Source organism: Vulpes vulpes, chromosome 5 (assembly GCF_048418805.1).
Source record: "Vulpes vulpes isolate BD-2025 chromosome 5, VulVul3, whole genome shotgun sequence".
Classification (NCBI taxonomy): Eukaryota; Metazoa; Chordata; class Mammalia; order Carnivora; family Canidae; genus Vulpes; species Vulpes vulpes.
In genome coordinates this window covers 62,609,588-62,631,031 of record NC_132784.1, presented here as the reverse complement: position 1 = coordinate 62,631,031, position 21,444 = coordinate 62,609,588, and the positions used below count along the sequence as shown (strand labels likewise).

The window sequence follows — 21,444 nt, the reverse complement described above, 5'->3', positions numbered from 1 at the left end:
AGAGGGGTGGCTGCTCCCTACGCTGGTGCAGTAGGATATCTGACGTCACAAAAGCCAGGCCCGGAGCCTGGTGGGTTGGCGTGGGTGGCACGGAGTTGGGGGCCGCTCGGGGCCATGGGCTGCTGCCAAGACAAGGACTTCCAGACGGATGAGCCGGCCAAGGAGGCCGAGTCAGAGGAAGTCGAAGGTGGGACCCAAGACACACCAATGGGCCCCAGGGAACGGGAGAAGGGGTTGCTCTGACAGGACCGCCCAGGAGGTTGAACCCGGGAGGGCAAAGCAGAGCTCAGCGGCTTTATCATCTCCGCAGGCTCTGAAGAGGTCGACATGGGCCCGCCCGACCACCGGAATCAGAGGTCGAATGAAAGCCTCCTGATCACCGTGCTGTGGCGGCGGCTATCCCTGTTCAGCCGTCGGGGGTCAAACAGACCATCAGCCCAGAGTCAAAAGCAGGGATTGCAGGAGAGCAACCAGGAGGGGATCCTGGAGGAGCCGGAGAAGGGGTGACCCCAGCCCTGCTCTCAGTCTGCCCCAGCCTCCAGAGAATAAAGTTTCTAACGTGTACCTGCCCAAGTACAAGCGCCTCTGCTGCCCGTTTTGCGGATGACTTTTGGGCACCGCAGGGACTACGGGCTCTTTAAGGCTCCTCTCCTGAGATTGGCCCAGCCCCCTGGGCTCCGGCCCTAGCTCCTCGGGGGCGGGGTCGCGGGCGGCCTAGCCAATGGGAGAGCGGAGTCGCTCCGGCGATGGCGGGAGGGCGTGTCTCTCGGGTCGCTGTGCTCCAAAAGGCGTAGCACCGCCCTCCCGTCACCGGGGGTGGGGCTACGTGTGGGTGACGTGGCGGCTCCTAGTCTTCGGTGGGATTTCGGCGGATTCAGCGCTTGGGGAGGAGGCGGTGACTACCCAGGAGGCTGTGGCAGTGGTGGCGGCGGCAGGCGGCAGAGAGGAGGTAGGACTCGCTCTAGAAGGGGCCTGGCTGCCGTGTCCGCTCCGGGCAGCGGCTTTCCGGGGGCGGTGACGTGAAGGGGGAAGGGAACCTGGGGCGAGCGGGCTAGTCTTGCCGGCCGGGCTCGGGGTGAGGGAATACTTCGCCGTCCAATCAGGAAAGCCCCTGTTGAGAAAGACGTCGGCATTAGCTAATCACTGGTTGCAGTCCTCCAGGAGGCGGGACTTGGGCGGGGGAGGAACTTCCTGTTTCAAATAAACACCCAGAGATTTTTCCCCCCCTCCGCCTACCGAAGTGTGTCCCCCTCAGGAGGCCGGTCACCGTTTCTCCCTGAGGAGTCGAAGGGATCTGCGGATACGAGAGGGCCCGGTTAGGACCTAAGGCAGTTGCACAGGCCGGGCTGGAGCCTCGGGGCCACGGGACCTGCCTCTGGCCCTGTCTCGGCTTCAAGGCCCCCGGCCCCGCGCTCTGGCCGCCCGAGCCAAGTTGGAAGAGTCTGAGGAGCTGGACCGACTGGGCCAGAGAGCGGGGCCCTGCCCGCCGCCGTGGGCCGGGCCCAGAATTTGCGGGTGGCTTTTGGGCGCGAAAGTCCGTGCCAAGTGCAGAAGGGGCCCAAGGATTTGCTGTGGGGACGGGGGATTTGTGGGGAAGGAGGCCACCTGGGGAATGACACTCTGCCCTCCACAACAGTCCGAGGTTATGCGTCTCAATGATCCCGCGGAAACGCTACGGGTCTAAGAACACGGATCAGGGTGTCTACCTGGGTCTCTCAAAGACACAGGTCCTGTCCCCTGCAACTGCTGGCAGTAGCAGCAGCGACATCGCCCCTCTGCCCCCCCCAGTGGCCCTGGTCCCTCCCCCTCCCAACACCATGTCCTGCCGAGATCGGACCCAGGAGTTCCTGTCTGCCTGCAAGTCCCTGCAGAGCCGTCAGGTAAGGACCAGGAGTGGGAAAGGCAGGAGTGAGCCTTACTGAAATCTAGGAGAGGCTGTGCTCCAGCACTGTTGATTGACATGATGGAGAACTGATCTGGCTTAGAGGGGGCAGTAGCATCTACTAAGCAACAGAAAAGGGGTGGATCAGCTGTCTAGAAGCAAGGACTTAAACTGTTTTGTGAGAAATTACCCCAGAGGGTAGCCTTGCTACTCTGGAAGGAATATCTCAGGATGAAAGGTAGCTGCAGTATATTTGATTTGGATAAGAAAGAGGTTCTAGAGAGAGCCTTTAGCTCAGAGACAGACACTTTGAATTCTAGTTCTGGAATAGTCCTACCATAAGTTTGCTCTGTGGCCACACGGAAGTTAGTCTAGTTGGGCCTCAGGGCTTTTTGGGTGTGTGGGGTTTTGTTTGTTTGTTTTAAAGTAGGCTCCTGTCCAGTGCCGAGCCCAACACAAGGCTTGAACTCCTGACCTGGAGATCAAGACTGGAACTGAGAGCAGGAGTCAGAGGCTTAGCCAACTGAGCCACCAGGCACCCCTGGGCCTCGGTTTTTATATCTATAGAATGAAAAGAGCTTTCTCAATAAGTAATTTTTATTAAAATTACTTTAGAGTGCTTTTTTTTACAAATTAGATTCCCTTTTTTCAGTCCAGACGTCCTAATCAAAGTGGGACCTGAGTGACTTTAGATAATAGATAATAGATAATTACTTTAGTGATTTTAGATATTTTTATTGCTCAGCATTTAACAGCTGCTCTTCCGTATGATCTACAAGAGCTTTCTAGTTATCATCTTTGATTTCCTGATTGGAGGAATAGAATGGCAATAGTGCTTACCACTTATTTAGTGCTTACAATGTATGGGGTATCTGACTAAAATACTCTATAGTCCTATGTTGTGTGATCTTACCGGCAAGAATAGGTGTGTGGATTTTCTTCATCTTATACAAGAGGAAAAGAGATTCAGAATGGTTTAAGGCACTTACCCCAAACCTCCCAGCTGATAAGTGGTGAAGTCAAGATTTGAACCTTGGTCTTTCCATGTTCAGATCTGAGTTCTAAATGACTGCTACTGATAAGATTAGACTACCTGATGAGGGTACTAGAGATAATTGAGTTGGACGCTTGAGGAACAGTGGCAGCTGGAAGTGAGGGGGCACTAAACCTTTACCTCTTCATGTTGCATTTCAGAATGGAATTCAGACAAATAAGCCAGCTCTGCGTGCTGTCCGGCAGCGTAGCGAATTTACCCTCATGGCCAAGTAAGTTGAGAGAAGTTATGTTGTGGGATGATGCAGAGTTTGGAGAGGCGTAGGCTTGCCTTCAGTGCCCTTGGTGTGAGGGAGGAAGGACTGCATTGGTTAAGCTGGAGCTAATGGGGGAATAGGCTCTGTCCTTCCCATCCCTGTGGTGCCCTCACTAATGCTCATTTCCAGGCGCATTGGGAAAGACCTCAGCAACACATTTGCCAAGCTGGAGAAGCTGACAATCTGTGAGTGTTCTTGGGGTCTTTCAGAGATGGGGCAGTGAACCAGAGAGGGCTGAGGAACCATACTCCCTGAGCCTTGTCTTTGACCTTCCACGTTGTGGCCTCATTGTCTCTGCAGTGGCAAAGCGCAAGTCTCTCTTTGATGATAAAGCAGTGGAAATTGAAGAGCTAACTTACATCATCAAACAGGTGAGCTATTAGCTATCAGGAGCTAGCCTTCCAAAGAGATCACTAGGATGATTTTCCATTGTCCTGGAAGTCCAGAGCAAGTTTCTAGAGCCAGCCCCAAACATCCTGCTCATCTGTTGAGTCAGCGGACACTTACTGATCATCAGCTGTCACTTGCCTGGAAAACTTGAGGCAAGATTTCCACTTTAATAGCTTATCATCTGTAAGAGATATCTAGCCCCACAAACTCATAGCAAGTAGAAGACAAGTGGTCTAGACCTTACAAAAAGATAAATTAGACAGTCTGGGGATGCTGGAGAAGATTTTATAGAGGGAGTGAAATCTGAACTGGTTTCAAGGCTTGCATAGAAGCAGTGCAAGAACATTCCAAACAGAGGAAACAGTGTATGCAGTGGCCCAGCTTCTAAAAGAGAAAGTTTAAGTGTTTGTTGATAAGTGTGTGTTCAGATGTTATTTGCTCAGGAAGACCTATCCTGACTGTGTTGTTTAGTACCTCACTGTTCCTAACTATGATGTCCCTTACCTTGCTCTATTTCCTTCTTATACCATTTGATACTTTCTAACATTCTCTATCATCAACTTACTGATGTTTGTTTTTGTTTCCTCTCATCTACCTCATCCCACCACCACCCCTAACAAAGAAAAAAGTTGTAAGTGCCACAAGAGCAGAGATTTTTTTTTTCCTGCTTGTTCACGGATGCATCCCAAATGTCTGTAATAGTGTCTGGTGTAGACCAGGCACTCACTATTTGTTGACTGGATGACTGGTGGGCAGGAGATGAGGCTGGGAAGGTAGTTTGGTGGCTGGTTGTGAAGATCATTGTGGGCTTTGTTAAGGGAGGATGGAATCAATGCCATAGGCTGCAAAGACAATCAGAATCTGGATTCCAAGTCTATCTGAAAGACACCCCCCCCACCCCCACCCCCAGACAGCAGAATCTGTACAGTTGTGATTCCTTCCTTTCCCAGCACAATGTCATGAAAATAAAATGTGAAGTTGAATGACCATGGAGGGGGAAAAAAAACCAGCCTGGAGCATGGGCAGGCAGAGAGGCTAGGGAGGAGGCTCTGCTCTAGTGTGAAGGTAACATGGCAGAGACCAGGGCAGACATGTTCAGCGGGTGCCTGCAGGGTGGAAGACGGAAGATGCCGTGAACTTTTGGGGCACTATTATGTAGGCTTTGAAGACAGTTCAAATCCCAAGTTCACTAGTTATGGTGTAACATTGGGTAAGCCAGCTGACTGCTCTGAGCCTCAGCTCCCTTATAAATAGAAGGGGGTGAATAACAGCATCTATGTCAGAGGGTGGTCATGGGGAACCAGTTGTTTATTTTTGGAGTCACTTTTTTTTTTAAGATTTTATTTATTTATTCATGAGAGACACACAGAGAGAGAGGGAGGCAGAGACACAGGCAGAGGCAGAAGCTGGCTCCATGCAGGGACCCTGATGTGGGTCTCGATCCCGGGTCTCCAGGATCAGGCCCGGGCTGAAGGCTGCACTAAACCGCTGAGCCACCCGGGCTGCCCTGGAGTCACATTATTGAGTGACTTCTAGCTGCCTGGTTCTGGGGGGAGTCAGTCTGAACAAGACAGGTGTGGTATCTGCCTCGGGGAATTTTTTTTAATTTACCCTTTTTTTTTTTTTTTGAGACAGTAGGGGGAGGGGCGGAACAGAGAGAATCTCAAGTAGGCTCCATGCTCAGCACGGACCCCATCTCGGGGCTCAATCCCAACCCTGAGATTATGACCTGAGCCAAAATCAACAATCGGTCACTCAACCAATTGAGCCACCCAGTGCCCCAGGAATTTCCTTTCTAAATGGGTGAACCAGACACTAGACAAGTAGAAAAGTTTCAGGGTGGTGAATCTTTTTAAAGAAACAAGGGAAATGAGAGCAGGCCGGGTGGTGGCTGAGCGGTTTAGCGCCACCTTCGGCCCAGAGTATGATCCTGGGGACCCGGGATCGAGTCCCACATCGGGCTCCCTTCATTGAGCCTGCTTCTCCCTCTGCCTGTGTCTCTACCTCTCTCTCTCTCTGTCTCTCGTGAATAAATAAATAAAATCTTTTTTAAAAAGGAAAAAAAAAGAAGGGAAATGAGTTTGTCAGGGTAGGTAATTAATGTTGATGGGGTGATCAAGTATAGCCTGTGAGAAGTGACACTGAGACCCGAATGGTGAAGAAAAAGTCAGTCATCCAAAGATCTGGTGGGAACACTTTCCAGAAAATGGGAATAGCAAAGGGAAAGGTCCTGAAGGGTGGGCCACCTTAATGCATCTGATAAACATGAAGGAGGCCAGCATGGCTACAGCATTGCAAGTGAGAAAGAGACTGGGAAGTCAGGGAAATGGACAGGGTCAGACCCTAGAGAGTCTGTGTCAGCCAGGTAGGGTATTTGGTTTGTGTTCTAAATTTAGTGGAAAGCTCTTGGAAGATTTTTTTTTTTTTTTAAGATTTTATTTATTTATTCATGAGAGACACACAGAGAGAGAGGCAGAGACGCAGGCAGAGGGAGAAGCAGGCTGCATGCAGGAAGCCCGACATGGGACTCGATCCCGGGTCTCCAGGATCAGGCCTTGGGCTGAAGGCAGCACTAAACCGCTGAGCCACCTGGGCTGCCCCTCTTGGAAGATTTTAAGCAGACAGATGATGGCTCTGTTTCTGGTTCAAAAGCTCACTCTGGTTGCTGTGTTGAGAGTGGATTGTCGTGGGCAGGCTGTAAGGTCATTTAGGAAGCTCTTGGTGAGTATTGAGAGAAGGTGATGGTATGGTCTAAGGTAGGTTTAGCAGCGAAAGAGGTGAACAGCCTAATTCAGATTATCTGTTGGAATTGGCTGGGTTCTCAGTAGGCTCCTGCTAGGCTCCATATGGATTAAGTGGGAAAGAGAGAAATTGAGGATGGCTCTCCAGTATCTGGTCTGAGCAGCTGGTGACTGGTGGTGCCATTTACCAAAATGGATAAGGAGAGAGAATGCGGAACAGCTTTTGGTGGGGAATTAGAAATTGTTTCTGCATTAAGGACAAAAAATAGTTGTAAGCTGCTTAATGTGTGTGTGGCAAGCACAGTAAACAGACAAAAAAAGGTGCTCAGTGCTTGGTAAGTGATCAGTAGAGTGTGGTTGTGTTATGGCATATAAGATGGGTTAAGAGGTGGGAGTCTCTGACTAGAAGTTTCTAGTTTGGGCTCCTCAGTGGGAAGTGGTACTGCTTTCTAAGCCAGAACTCTGGGGAGAGGAGATTTTATTGGGAGAAACTGTGGAATGCAGTTTTGGATGTGGGGCTCTAAGGGGACTGTGTCAGCTCCATAGGTACAGACCAGTTGGCGGTGGGTATTGCCCATGGGTCTCAAGAGTGGTTGTGGCTAGAATACTAAGTGGGGGGACTATTGGAAGAATTCTAGAAGTTTCCGAATCTAGGTTGTCCTTAGCCTGATCCTTGGACTCACTATTCCTGACCTCTTCTTCCCCACCCCACCCCCATCTCCTGGGAAACCTTTCTCTGCCACTCCCCAGCCAACTTCATCTCTCTTGTCTTATGTGGCCCTTGGCAAGCCCAGTCAGGGAGCAGAGGATGCCTTGGTCGGGTGTAGAAAGCCTGGCTGTGCTACTTTACCTCATCGTGTGTGATCTTGGACAATTCACAGCTTTTACTCCTTTGCAATAGTAATTCTTGACAGGAATTCTGTATATAAGAAGTATTTTGTTGGTGCTTCCTGGAAATTACAGAGACTTTGACTCTTCCCTTCACCTGACTGCTGCCACAGGTGCTTTGTTGGTCAGCATGCTCCAGGTGTGAAATTTTGGTCTTCAGAGTAGTTCTGTGGCCATGTGCCTGGCCTCCTGAGGTGGAGTTGGGCTGTAGGATGTAGGGGGTAGTCAGCTAAGCGTCTGCCTTCGGCTCAGGTCATGATGCCAAGGTCCTGGGATCGGGCCCTGCATTGGGCTCCCTGCTCTGCCCACAGATCCCCCTGCTTGTGCTCTCTTTTTCTTTTTTGTCAAATAGATAAGTAAAATCTTTTAAAAAAAACAAAAAGGAGGATCCCAAAAACCGTGGCTCAGGGGTTTAGCGCCTGCCTTCAGCCCAGGGCGTGACCCTGGAGTCCTGGGATCAAGTCTCACATCGGACTCCTTGCATGGAGCCTGCTTCTCCCTCTGCCTCTCTCTCTCTGTGTCTCATGAATAAATAAATAAAATCTTTAAAAAAAAAATGAGACCGTATTTCTCCTTTTCTGGCTCTACTCTGCAGGGACTGAACCAGAGCAAGGTCCAGTGCTTGGAACCTCCCAGCAGGCGCTTCTGGTCTGACTTTGAAATACCCACACCCCTGCTCGTAACTTCCACTCTGTCCTCTGTGCCAGAGGTGTCCATGTGGGAGAGACATTGGCTGAGGACCCTTTTGTTAATAGTTTTTCTTTGGCTCTCCCTAGGACATCAATAGCCTCAACAAACAAATTGCCCAGCTTCAGGATTTTGTGAGAGCCAAAGGCAGCCAGAGCGGCCGGCACCTGCAAACCCATTCCAACACCATTGTGGTTTCCCTGCAGGTGGGACCTGGGGTCCGTAGAGGGGGAGGCAGAAGGGAGAAAGGTGTTGTCTCCTTTGGCCGACCCTCTCTCCTTTTCTTCTAGTCAAAACTGGCCTCGATGTCCAATGACTTCAAATCAGTTTTAGAAGTGAGGACAGAGGTAAGAAGAATCTATGTAAGGGGTAGGACTCGGGATAAGGGCCCAAGGGGAAATTGGGGAAGAAACAAGTGCAGGGGTGAGGGTAACAGGGTCCTAGGCCAACAGGAGAGTCTCTCTCTAACACCTGCTTTCCAGAGGCCTCAGGACCTTTGCATTTCTTCCCCAACCCCAGAACCTGAAGCAGCAGAGGAATCGGCGGGAACAGTTCTCCCGGGCACCTGTGTCAGCCCTGCCCCTTGCCCCCAACCACCTGGGTAAGTCACTGGCAGTGCAGGGAGCCCAGAGGGGTAAGGCTCAGTTACTTTGGCTGTGATGGCATCCTCTAACCCTGTGAGGGCAGGACTTGCATAGGAGAATGGACAGCCAAGGGAGATGCCAGGATTTTTCAGAGATCAGACCTGATTGCTGGCATTCATGACTTGCACTTCGTCTCCCACATTCTCACTGTTGGGGCTGAATTCAATCATGGGCAGTAGAATGACAGTTTCCAGTATTCTTTTAATTCATTCAGGTTCTCTCATCTAATTTTCACCACCACCTCTGAGAAGGCAACTATTACTATGCTCCATTTTATGGGGGGAGGAAACAGATCTAGAGAGGTTAGATGACTTGTCTAGGGTCGCAAGGCTAGTAAGTGGCAGAGCTGGGATTCAAATCCCGGCCATGTGGACTTTGAACCTTTCAACCACTAGAAAGTGCTTTTTCTTTCTTTCTCCAGGGGGCAGTGCTGTGGTTTTGGGAGCAGAGTCCCGTGCTTCTGGGGATGTGGCCATTGACATGATGGACTCTCGGACCAGCCAGCAACTACAACTCATCGATGAGCAGGTACCTGGGCTCTGAACTGGGGAGGAGATGCTCCTCTGTCCTCCTCTGCGGGCCACCAGCAAGTGTTTGAAATGTACCTTGAGTAGAGTGGCAACCTGGGAGGGTCCTAAAGAGGCAGGCCCTGCCTTGAGGAAGCTCCTAGCGCTGACGTGTGCTCTCCTTCGAAGGATTCCTACATCCAGAGTCGGGCAGACACTATGCAGAACATCGAGTCCACAATTGTCGAGCTGGGCTCCATCTTTCAGCAGTTGGCCCACATGGTCAAGGAGCAGGAAGAAACCATTCAGAGGTGAGACTCTCTCTCACCCTAGACAGAAGAGCCTTCTCTTCCCTGTGGGGTGGCATCTTAAATGTTCCCAGGGACAGCTGGATGTCCTTTGGAAGAGTAGAGTGAGTCTGGCCCACCCAGGGAATCCATTCAACAAGTGTTGATGGAGCGCCTGTTTTTTGTCAGGTTGTTCTAGGTGCAGGGGGTATAGCAGTTAGTAGATGAGTGAAGTCTCTGTAGTTTAGGTGGGGAATTCAGTAGGGTGGGTGAGGACAGCTGTTCAAAAGAGTTGACATGAACTTTTCAGGTAGCGATAAGGTCTACACAGAGAATTACAGTGGGATGATGTGTGAAGAAAGGGGCTAAGTGATTCTTCTTGATGGACTTCTAGGCTTCTTCCGTATTTTGGCTGTTGTAGATAATGCAGCAGCGAACATAGAGGTGCAGATTCTTTCTTTCTTTCTTTCTTTCTTTCTTTCTTTCTTTCTTTCTTTCTTTCTTTCTTTCTTTCTTTCTTTCTTTCTTTTTTTTTTCTTTTTCGCAGATATCTTTCTGAGTTAGTATTCTCTGTTCCTTTGGATAAATGCCCAGAAGTGGAATTACTTGATCATGTGATTAATTCTATTTTTAATTTTTTTGAGGAACCTCTACACTGTTTCCCATAGTCACTGCAGCAATTTGCATTCCCACTAACAGTGCGTGAAGGTTCCTTTACTCCACATCATCACCAGCACGTGTTGTTTGTTTGTTTCTTTCCTTTTTTTTTTTTTTTGATACTAGCCATTCTGAAAGGTGTGAGGTGATACCTAAGACCTCATTTTTTTTTTTTTTTTTAAGATTTTATTTTATTAACTCATGAGAGACACAGAGCGAGCAAGCAAGAGGCAGAGGGAGAAGCAGGCTCCACTCAGGGAGCCTGATGTGGGACTGGATCCCGGGTCTCCAGGATCAGGCCCTGGGCTGCAGGCAGCGCTAAACCGCTGTGCCACCGGGGCTGCCCCCTCATTGTGGTTTCATTTGTACTTCCCTGATGATTGCTTTTGAGCATCTTTTCATGTGCTTGTTGGCTGCGTGGATGTCTTCTTTGGAAAAATATCTATTTGGACCTTCTGCCCATTTTGCAATTGGATTTATTTGTTTGCTTGCTTGCTGTTGGGTTGTATGAATTCCTCATATTTTTTGGATATTATCTTTTTTTTTAAAGATTTTATTTATTTATTCATGAGAGACACAGAGAGAGAGGCAGACACAGGCAGAGGGAGAAGCAGAGGCTTCATGCAGGGAGCCTGATGTGGAACTTGACCCTGGGTCTCCAGGATCAAGCCCTGGGCCAAAGGCGGCGCTAAACTGATAAGCCACCGGGCTGCCCTATTTTTTGGATATTAGGGGATATATGATCTGCAAACTTTTCTCCTTTTTTTTTTTTTTTAAGATTCATTTATTTGTGATAGACATAGAGAGAGGCAGAGATACAGGAGAAGGGAGAAGCAGGCTCCATGCCGGGAGCCCGACATGGGACTCGATCCTGGGACTCCAGGATCGCGCCCTGGGCCAAAGGCAGGCGCTAAACCGCTGAGCCACCCAGGGATCCCCTGCAAATCTTTCTCCTTTTTAGGAGGAGAGAACTTTGTTGATAGTTTTCTCTGTAAAAGCTTTTTATTTATTTATTTTTATTTTTTAAGGATTTTATTTATTTACTCATGAGAGACACAGAGAGAGGCAGAGACATAGGCAGAGGGAGAAGCAGGCTCCATGCAGGGAGCCCATTGTGGGACTCCATCCTGGGACTCCAGGACCACACCCTGAGCCAAAGGCAGACATTCAACCGCTGAGCCACCCAGGCATCCCTGTGTAAAAGCTTTTTATTTTTATTTATTTATTTATTTTTATTTTATTTATTTATTTATTTATGATAGTCACAGAGAGAGAGAGAGAGGCAGAGACACAGGCAGAGGGAGAAGCAGGCTCCATGCACCGGGAGCCCGACGTGGGATTCGATCCCGGGTCTCCAGGATCGCGCCCTGGGCCAAAGGCAGGCGCCAAACCTCTGCGCCACCCAGGGATCCCTGTAAAAGCTTTTTAATTTGATGTACTCGCATTTGTTATTTTTGCTTTTCTTGCCCTTTTAGTGTGGAGTCCAGTCCAAAGAATATTGCTAAGTGATGTCAAGGAGCCTGCCACCTATGTTTACTCTAGAATTTTTACTCGATCCCAGGACCCCAGGATCACACTCTGAGCTGAAGGCAGACGCTCAACTGCTGGGCCACCTAGGCATCCCACCTTTGATCCATTTTGAGTTTATTTTTGTGCATGGGAAAGAAAGTGGTCCAGTCTCATTCTTTTGCATGTAGCTATCTAGTTTTCCCGACACTATTTATAGAAGTGACTGTCTTCCCTGTTTATGTTCTTGCCTCCTTTGGTGTAAATTAAGTGATCTTATGTGGGTGGCTTTATGTCTGGGCTCTCTCTCCTGTTCCATTGATCTGTGTGTCTGTATTTGTGCCAGTACCGTGCTGTTTTGATGACTATAGTTTTGTAAGTGTAGGTTGAAATCAGGGAGTGTGATACTTCCAGCTTTATTCTTTCTCCAAACAGCTCCAAGTAGCTTTGGCTATCCAGGGTCTTTTGTGATTCATAAAACTAGTGTAATATTTGATAAGGTTGGATTTAAGCTTACCATTTTACTATTTGCTTTCTTTTTCTTTTTCCTGTTTTTTTTTTGTTGTTGTTCCTTTGTTCCTCCTTCCCTAATCTTCCCTTGAACAACTGAAATTTTTTTCAGAATGAATTCTGTTAAACATTTTTTAGCTACATGTCATTGCCTTGCTTTTCTTTTTTTTTTAAGTGGCTGCTCTAGGGATTACAGCATACATCATCAGCTCTCATAGCTTACATCATATAAGATATAAGAACTTTAGGGGTGCTTGGTGGCTCAGTCACTTGGGAGTCTGACTACAGCTCAGGTCATGATCTCAGGGTCATGAGATCAAGCCCCATGTTGGGCTCTGCGATGAGTGTGGAGCCTGCTTGAGATTCTCTCTCTCCCTCTATTTCTGGCCCTCGACCCTATTTATACACACATTCATTCAAATAAAAACACCAATAAAAAAATACAACAAAGAACTGTCCAACCCTGTCATCTAGCCCTTATGCTCTAGTTGTCCTATCTGTGCACCTACATACCTTTGAAATCCCATAATCCAGTATTACAGTTTTTGTTTACAAAAATTAAGAGAAAAAGTTGTGTTTCATATTTACTTCTGTGTTTACCATTTCCCTTTTTTCCTCCCCCAATTTTTATTAAATTCTAGTTAGTGGGGATCCCTGGGTGGCTTAGCGGTTTAGCACCTGCCTTTGGCCCGGGGCGTGATGCTGGAGTCCTGGGATCGAGTCCCACATCAGGCTCCCTTCATGGGGCCTGCTTCTTCTTCTGTCTGTGTCTCTGCCTCTCTCTCTCTCTCATGAATAAATAAATAAAATCTAAAAAAAAAAATTCTAGTTAGTTAACACATAGTGTGATAATGGTTTCAGGAGTAGGATTTAGTGATTCATTACTTACATAAAACACCCAGTGCTCATCACAAGTGCCCTTCTTATGCCCATCACCCATCCAGCCCATCTCCTGCTCCTTATCAGCCTTCAGTTTGTTCTCTGTGGTTCAGTCTCTATGTTTACCATTCCCGGGCTCTCTGTTCATTCCCAGATAGCCAGTTTCCATTTGGTAGCCCTTTCCTCTTAACCTGAAGAACTTCCCATAGCATTTTTGTAGCGCAGATCTGCAGTTTTCTGGTTTTTTGTTTGTTTGTTTGGGGGTTTTTTGTTTTTTTGTTTTTTTTTAAAGCTTTATCTATTTGAGTGAGGGGAGGAGGAGGGAGAGGAAAAGGAGAGAAGCAGACTCCACACTGAGCATGGAGCCATACATTGGACTGGATCTTACGACATGGAGATCATGACCTAGCTGAAATCAAAAGTCAGACTGAGCCAGCCAGATGCCCCAGATCTGCTCTTTTACTTTCCTTTTATTTGAACATTTCTTTTTTTCACTTTCATTCTCTTTTTCTTTTTTGTTTCATGTGGTTTTTGCCTTTTTTTTTTTCTTTAAAGTAGGCTCTATACCGAACGTGGGGCCTGAACTCACAACCCCTAGATCAAGAGCTGCACGTTTTACTGACCGAGCCAGCCAGGCACCCCCACCTTCATTCTTTGTTTTATTTTGTTTTTTTAAGATTTTATTTTTTATCTGACAGAGAGAGAACCCACAAGTAGGGAGAGTGGCAGACAGAGGGACAGGGAAAACAGGCTCCCCATGGAGCAGGGAGCTGATGAGGGACTTGATCCTGAGACCCTGGGATCATGACCTGAGCCAAAGGCAGACACTTAACTGACTGAGCCACCCAGGTACTATCACCTTCATTTTTTTTTTTTTAAGATTTTATTTATTTATTCACGAGAGACATACAGAAAGAGGCAGAAATACAAGCAGAGGGAGAAGCAGTCTCCATGCCAGGAACCCGATGTGGGACTCGATCTAGGGACTCTAGGATCACACCTTGAGCCAAAGGCAGACGCTCAACTGCTGAGCCAACCCAGCGCCCCCCCCCCGCACCTTCATTTTTCTTTTAAATTTTTTTTTAATTTAATTATGATAGTCACAGAGAGAGAGAGAGAGGCAGAGACATAGGCAGAGGGAGAAGCAGGCTCCATGCACCGGGAGCCTGATGTGGGATTCGATCTTGGGTCTCCAGGGTCGCGCCCTGGGCCAAAGGCAGGCGCCAAACCGCTGCGCCACCCAGGGATCCCCCCACCTTCATTTTTGAAGGATGTTTTCCCTGGATATAGAATTTTGGGTTTACAGTTTTACTCTTAGGCATTTTAAATGTATCACTCTACTGTCTTTTAGTCTTTCTTCTTCTTAAGGAGAAGGCAGTGGTAACTTTATATATGTAATGTGTTTCTCTGGCTGCTTTGCAGATTTTTTTTTTTTCTTTTTTTTTTTTTGGTCTTTAGTTTTCTGCAGTTGACTATTCTCCAAATGTCATTTTCTTTGAATTTCTCTTTCTTCGGATTCTCTGAGCTTTTTGAATCTGTACATCTATGTCTTTCACAAAGTTCAGGAAACGTTTAGCCGTTACTTACTCAGACCATGCCCAGTTCCTCAGGCTGTTTCAATGTTCTCAGTTCAGTAAGAGGGAAAGCCAGTACAGAGAGCAGAGGAAGAGATGTGGGAGGGGGAGGAGTCCACATGGCTACACATTGCTGCCCACTTGCTCTTAGGCCTTTTGGCAATATCAGATCGTGGTTGATCCTTATTCCCCATGGCACCTAGCAGAGAGCTTCCACCCTAGGTTATTGATCATGTGAGACTGGGTGAACACCTACATTTGCATAAAGCAGATTTCTCAGCACCAGCCCATTAAGCAGCTTCACATATTTAATTGGCCAAGGTAAAGACAATGGGTCCCTAGCCATCTCACCCTTGGAGATTCCTATGCCATAGGTGTGAGTGGAGTGGACTTCAAGGAATCTCCATTTTATATAAGCCCATAGGGAGTTCTGATGAGCATCCAAGTTTGAGAACCCACTAGTTAACAGGATGTTTGTTTATTCAACGACTATGGTACCAGCCATTTATAAGGTGCAGTGAGTCTAGCTGTCTTGGTCCTGGAATTAAGAGCTGATTCTTACCTGGCTTAGCTGAGACCTAGGGAACTCCTTACTGGGTTGTTCCATAAACACTATCACTCCTCAAGCTGTGATGTATTTTGGTTTTTTTAACAATGTTTTATTTTATTTATTTTATTTATTCATGAGAGACACAGAGAGAGAGGCAAAGACACTGGTAGAGGGAGAAGCGGGCTCCATGCAGGGACCCCGACATGGGACTCGATCCCGGGTCTCCAGGATCGTGCCCTGGGTCGAAGGCGGCACTAAACTGCTGAGCCACATGGGCTGCCCTGTATTTTTTTTTTTTTGCCCTGTATTTTGAATATTAAAATATTATTATTCGTTTTTAAAGACTCCATTCATTTGAGAGAGAGAGAGCACACATGTGCACAAACTAGCAGCAGGGAGGGGCAGAGAGAGAGGGAGAAGCAAACTCCCTCCTAAGTAGGGAGCCCAAGGTGGGGCTTAGTCCCAGGACCCTCAGACCCATGACCTGAGCCGAAGGCCAACACCCAACCAACTGAGCCATCCAGGCCCCAAATGTTAGAATATTATAGATTCGGGATCCCTGGGTGGCGCAGAGGTTTGGCGCCTGCCTTTGGCCCAGGGCGCGATCCTGGAGATCCGGGATCGAATCCCACGTCGGGCTCCCGGTGCATGGAGCCTGCTTCTCCCTCTGCCTGTGTCTCTGCCTCTCTCTCTCACTGTGTTCCTATCATAAATAAATAAAAATTAAAAAAAAAAAGAATATTATAGATTCAATGAAACAGAATTATTAAAAAATATTATATGCATATGCATGCAACTTTACATTCTGGCCTTCCTTGAATGAGTGAAGTATCTTTAAGTGTTAGTGTTCATTAGTGTGCTTACTTTGGCAGCACATATACTAAAATCATTTGTTCATTTTTTTTTGTATTTTTTTTTTTAAGATTTTATTTATTTATTCATGAGAGACACAGAGAGAGAGAGGCAGAGACACAGGCAGAGGGAGAAGCAGGCTCCATGCAGGGAGTCTGATGTGGGACTCGATCCCAGGTCTCCAGGATCACGCCTTAAGCTGAAGGTGGCGCTAAACTGCTGAGCCACTGGGGCTGCCCTGTTCGTTGTTTTAGCAAACATTTGTTGCTGCTGTGAGGTAGTCCAGCTGGATCTGGGGACAGGAAAGCGTAAGACAGTTCTGGTCCTCATGGAGCTCATGTCTAGCAGAAGGGATGAATATGGACAGTTACTGCTCATCTCTTACTCTGTCATTTCCCTTTGCACCCCAATTTGTAATTAACAAAATCTCTATCTAGAAAAGTTGGGAGGATGGTACAAACACCTGTTTCCTTTTCACCCAGAATTGCCAATTTAATTTTTTCTCACATTTGCTTTCCCTTTTTTCATCTGTGGAGTGACGCTTCAAGTCCATGCCAACGTCCAGCTCCTTAGACCCATGACTGTCCTTGCCCGATTCATTCATGACTTTTTGTGTGGCAAAGTGGCAGTTTTCCAGTTCATCCCTTGTACATTTATTAGCTGGCATCCTTCTGTAAAGCAGGAGCTTTCTCAAAATATTACTAGGAATAATGGGTTTCTTTCTCATATTCAATGTACTGTAATCCATTACCATCATCTTTTTCATTAGAGTCTGATTTCCTAAACCTGGCCATTTGGAACTCCGTAAAGGCAGCTTCTGTAGCCTTTGAACATGACCCAACTCCTGTCAATCATTACGAAGCTTTGGGGAAACATATACTCTGAAAACTAAAATCTCAGATCTTGTAGTCAAGGTCAAATTGTCTTTCCAGTTCTGGACTTACTGTTATCTTCTGTTTAACCTTCTTTTTGTTGTCATCCCCAACTTACACTCACCTTCTGATCCTCTGGGTTTCCATACCTCTCCTTCAATCGGGTCATGTATCCTTGCTATTCTAACTCCTAACTCCAGCTCCTTTTTTTTTTTTTTAAGATTTATTTATTTATGGGCACCTAGGTGGCTCAGTCAGTTAAGTGCCTTTGGTTCAGGTCATGATCCTTAGGTCCTGGGATCGAGCCCCACATCGGGCTCCCTGCTCAGCAAGGAGTCAGCTTCCCTCTCTCCCTCTGCCCCTCCTTCCTGCTCGTGCTCGCTCTCTCTCTCTCTCAACTAGGAGGAGGGTGGGGCAGAGAGGGAGGAAGAGGACAAGCTGACTCTGCACTGAGCAGGGAGCCCAACATGGGGCTCATCCTTATGACCCTGAGATCATACCCTGAGCCAAAATCAAGAGCCAGATGCTTAACCTACTGTGCCACACAGGTGCCCTGTGCCATTCCTTCGTAATGATTCCTTCTCTCTTTCGTTTTTCTTACTCTCCATGAGACATTCCTTTGTCCTCCTCATTATGCTAACTTTTCCCATTTTCTTCAGCCTTCTCCTTTCCAAGCCCCTATTTTCTGCCCCCCCCCCCCATTTCTGTCTTCTCCCTACTACCGTCTCTGAGTATCCCATGGATTGCTCATTTTTTCCCCCACCAGAGTACCCTCCCGTTAGTTATCATTCATGGACTCCCATTTAAAATCTTTCTTATGCCAGACTGCATTTACTGTGCATCTGTTTCTGTTAAAGCCATTCTTAATTGCCAAGATGAGCTTTCTTGGGTATGAGAAGACATTTGCGCCCACACTGAGACATGAAATTAAGTCCAAAGGTAGGAAACCTGATACTTGAGTTAGCCACTCTGACACAAATAGGGAATCATGCACAGTCCAGGCTCCTGTATTTGACATTTTGTTTAAATTTAGTTACTTATTTAAGTAATCTCTATACCTAATATGGGGCTCAAACTCATGACCCCGAGATCAGGAGTTGCATGCTTTTTTTTTTTTTTTTTCAAGATTTTATTTATTATTTGATGGAGAGAACACAAGCAGGGAGAGTCACAGGCAGAGGGAGAGAGAGAGGTGGGCTCCTAAGCCTGAGGAAGACACTTAGCTAACTGAGCCACCCAGGCACTCCACCCCTCCTTTTATTTTTTTTTAATTAATTAATTATTTATTTATTTATAGAGACAGAGAGAGAGAGAGGCAGAGACACAGGTAGAGGGAGAAGCAGGCTCCATGCAGGGAGCCCTACATGGGACTTGATCCCAGGTCTCCAGGATCACACCCTGGGCTGCAGGCGGGCTAAACCGCTGTGCCACCGGATCTGCCCTCCACCCCTCCTTTGAAATATTTATTCAGGATACCTGGGTGGTTCAGTGACCAACTCTTGGTTTCAGCTCAGGTCATGATCTCAGGGTCGTGAGATCGAGTCCTGCATTGGGCTCCTTGCTCAGTGAGGAGTCTACTTCAGATTCTCTCTCCCTCTCCCCCAGCCACCTCTCAAATAAATAAATAAATACAATTTTTTTTAAAGATTTTATTTATTTATTTGAGAGACAGAACTAGAGCACAAGCAGGGAGGAGAGGGAGAAGCATGCTCCCTATAGAGCGGGGAGCCCAATGTGGGGCTCCATCCCAGGACTGTGGGATCATGACCCCAGCCAGAGGCAGATGCTCAATGAACTGGCCATCTGGCACCCCCAGTAAAATCTTTTCGGGGTCCTTTTTTGTTAAATAAGTTAAAAAATTTATTTGGGGCACCTGAGTGGCTCAGTCGGCTAAGTGTCTGCCTCTGGCTCAGGTTGTTATCCCAGGATCCTGGGATCAAGTCCCATATCAGGTTCCCCACGGAATATGCTTCTTCCTTTGCCTATGTCTTTTTCTCTCTGTCTCTCATGAATAAATAAATAAAACCTTTAAAAATAAAAAATTTAGGGATGCCTGGGTGGCTCAGCAGTTGGGGACCTGCCTTCGGCTTAGGTTGTGATCCCGGGATCCAGGATCATATCCCACATCAGGGAGCCTGCTTTTCCCTCTGCCTATGTCTCTGCCTCTCTCTCTCTCATTCTGTATCTCTCATGAATAAATTAATAAATGTTTTAAAAAATTATTTTAGAAGATGTATTTATTCATTAGAGAGTGAATGCAAGAAGGGGGAGGGGCAGAGAGGGAGGGAGAGGGAATCGGAAGCAGGCTCCCCAGCAAGCAGGGAGCCCAACACAGGGCTCAGTCCCAGGACCCTGAGATCATGACCTGAGCCGCAACCAAGAGTTGGAAGTTCAGCCAACTGAGTCACCCAGGTGTCCCAAGAGCGACATGCTCTTCTGATTGAGCCAGCCAGGCATCCCTGGGCTCCTACATATGAACAGAAAATAGTTCGCAGCCTTCATGCCTACCTCCTGTGGCCCTGCAGCTTGCACCCATTGGCCCAGGTTTTCCTTTCCTGTTCCAGCTGGATTACCAGGCTACAGCTTTCTGTCCTCAGGACTTAGTGCAGTTTCTGTTCCCACGGACTCCCTTTGCAAAGACCAGGGATTTTCAGGATTGCATATGCAAGGTGGCCAGGAAATGTTTTATTTTCCTCAGCAGTCTCTCAAGAGATGGCGCTTCGTCTGAGGACTTCTCTGTACCTTGGAGAGACGTGTTCTCTGAATTGTAGGGCTTTTCTTATCTCTTGACTTCCTGTCCAGATCAATAGGTTTTTTTTTCCCCCATCTCAGTAATTTTTTTTTTTTTAAGATTTTATTTATTCATGAGAGACACAGATTGAGAGAGAGAGGCAGAGATCTAGGCAGAGGGAGAAGCAGGCTCCATGCAGGGAGCCTGACATGGGACTGGATTCTGGGTCTCCAGGATCACACCCCAGGCTGAAGGCAGGCACTTAACCACTGAGCCACCGAGGCATCCCTCCTGTCTCACTCAGAACCGGAATTTCCTGACTTTAATGGTCTGTGAGCGTTTTCTCCCATATTACAAATGCAATATTATTCATTAGACAAAAATCAATAAATACTAAGAAGCAAAAAAGTATAATAGCTAACATCTTAGGGGCTCATAGTGTGGGTTGGGCACTTTGTTAACTCATTTGAGGCCTACAACAACTAGAGATGCAGTGTTGTTAACCTCATTTTCCCTCTGCAGCTTAAGAAAATGAGTCTGGAGGTTAAATGACTGGCTCAGAATCACAAGCTAAAGAGCTGCAGAGCTGATTTTCAAATCAGAGTGAAGACTTATTTGCATTACCCTTCCAGAGTTTTTTCTTTTCTATTTTCTCTTTTTTAAAGATTTTATTTATTTGAGAGAGAGTGAGAGAGAATGAATAGGGAGAGGCAGAGGGACTGGGAGTAGCAGGCTCCTTGAGCACAGAGCCCAATGTGGGGTTTGATCCTGGGACTCCAGGGTCATGACCTGAGTGAGCCAAAGGCAGACACCCAGCTGAAAAAGCCACTGAGCTTTTTCTATACGCAAGTATATATACACAAAAATGGGGATCCTATTGTATGTAAATACTTTTTACATATTGTGACCATCTTTCCATGTTGGTAAATACACTTCAACAGCATACTTTTTAACCCAGTATCCTTCTGTTTCCTCCTCTTTCGGCCCTGTCTCCAGGATTGACGAGAACGTGCTGGGCGCCCAGCTGGATGTTGAGGCTGCCCATTCAGAGATCCTCAAGTACTTCCAGTCAGTCACCTCTAACCGGTGGCTCATGGTCAAAATCTTCCTCATCCTCATTGTCTTCTTCATCATCTTTGTGGTCTTCCTTGCCTGAACCCTCTCAAGTCTGAGGCACTCTGTGCGAGTTTGGAACCCCTTTGGGAGGGCGGGTGGCCAGTGCTGCCACTGAGCCTGTGCAGGGTGCTTGGGAGGAAGGCCCTGTTTCCCTGGGACTGCTGAGAATGGCCAATGCCCCTGACCCTTTGACTCTGGCCACCCTGTCCTCCCCTCACCACCCTCAGGCCCTCAAAACACACACAGTTCTGGATGTGTACTCTGCTGTGAAGTGGCTGGAAGGGAGCAGAGGCCAACGGGGGGCTGGTAGGGGAGGTTGTCTCCACTAGGTAGGAGATTTTTAGAAACTCCCCAACCTCTTCCAAAGGAAACTTTGGCAGCAAGGGGAGATGATGCCCTTCCCCTTCCTGAGAGTGAGGAAAGGAAGTGAAACTGCCCCCGGGACCAACTTTCCCATCTGGGTTAGAATTTGACCTCTCTCTTCTTCCTCTCTCCACTACGTGAGGCAGGGGGCCCTGAGCCCCTCAAGCTGCCTGCACAACCCCACCTTTGGCTGCTGGTGACTCTCAATCTGCCAAATGCGCTGCAGCCCATTTTCTCCCAATTACAGCAAGACTGTCAGCCTCATTAGCCATGTTGTCATTTCTGGGTGGGAGCGTCGAGGGCCTTCACAGCCAGTGGAATGAGTGTGCTGCCTAGTACCAGAACTGCAAAGCTGGGCTGATGGCTCTGAGGGCCAAGCTTTGGGGTGGGTGCACACAGCTGCCTCTGGGCTGGGAACAACCAAGTGCAGCAGCATTTCATTAGCATGGAAACGTCAGAGGGGGAAGCACTACCCCAGAATGGGTCCCTGATTGGTGCC

At 47.6% G+C, this 21,444-nt stretch overlaps 2 protein-coding genes across 9 annotated transcripts; both read left to right on the top strand.

Moving 5' to 3' along the window:
• The first annotated feature begins 40 nt into the window (after nucleotides 1–40).
• Nucleotides 41–572, top strand: TEX54 (testis expressed 54). Its single transcript, XM_072760265.1, is given in 1 exon segment — nucleotides 41–572. A coding segment is annotated over 1 exon segment (393 nt). The 5' UTR covers nucleotides 41–114; the 3' UTR covers nucleotides 508–572.
• Nucleotides 573–699: 127 nt separating this feature from the next.
• STX5 (syntaxin 5) lies at nucleotides 700–21,209 on the top strand. Of its 8 annotated transcripts, none has more exons than XM_026004646.2 (11): nucleotides 700–949; nucleotides 1,637–1,880; nucleotides 3,077–3,147; nucleotides 3,322–3,377; nucleotides 3,493–3,563; nucleotides 7,988–8,104; nucleotides 8,189–8,245; nucleotides 8,418–8,499; nucleotides 8,964–9,070; nucleotides 9,238–9,359; nucleotides 20,463–21,209. In XM_026004646.2, exons 2-11 carry the CDS (start codon nucleotides 1,656–1,658, stop codon nucleotides 20,620–20,622), a joined length of 1,068 nt encoding a protein of 355 aa, XP_025860431.1. In that variant the 5' UTR covers nucleotides 700–949; nucleotides 1,637–1,655; the 3' UTR covers nucleotides 20,623–21,209. The 8 variants fall into 8 exon arrangements, with proteins under 8 accessions (XP_025860431.1, XP_072616359.1, XP_072616358.1 ...); XM_072760257.1 differs by having other exon boundaries at nucleotides 726–949; nucleotides 1,722–1,880; XM_072760259.1 differs by having other exon boundaries at nucleotides 738–949; nucleotides 1,789–1,880.
• The last annotated feature ends 235 nt before the right edge of the window (nucleotides 21,210–21,444 follow it).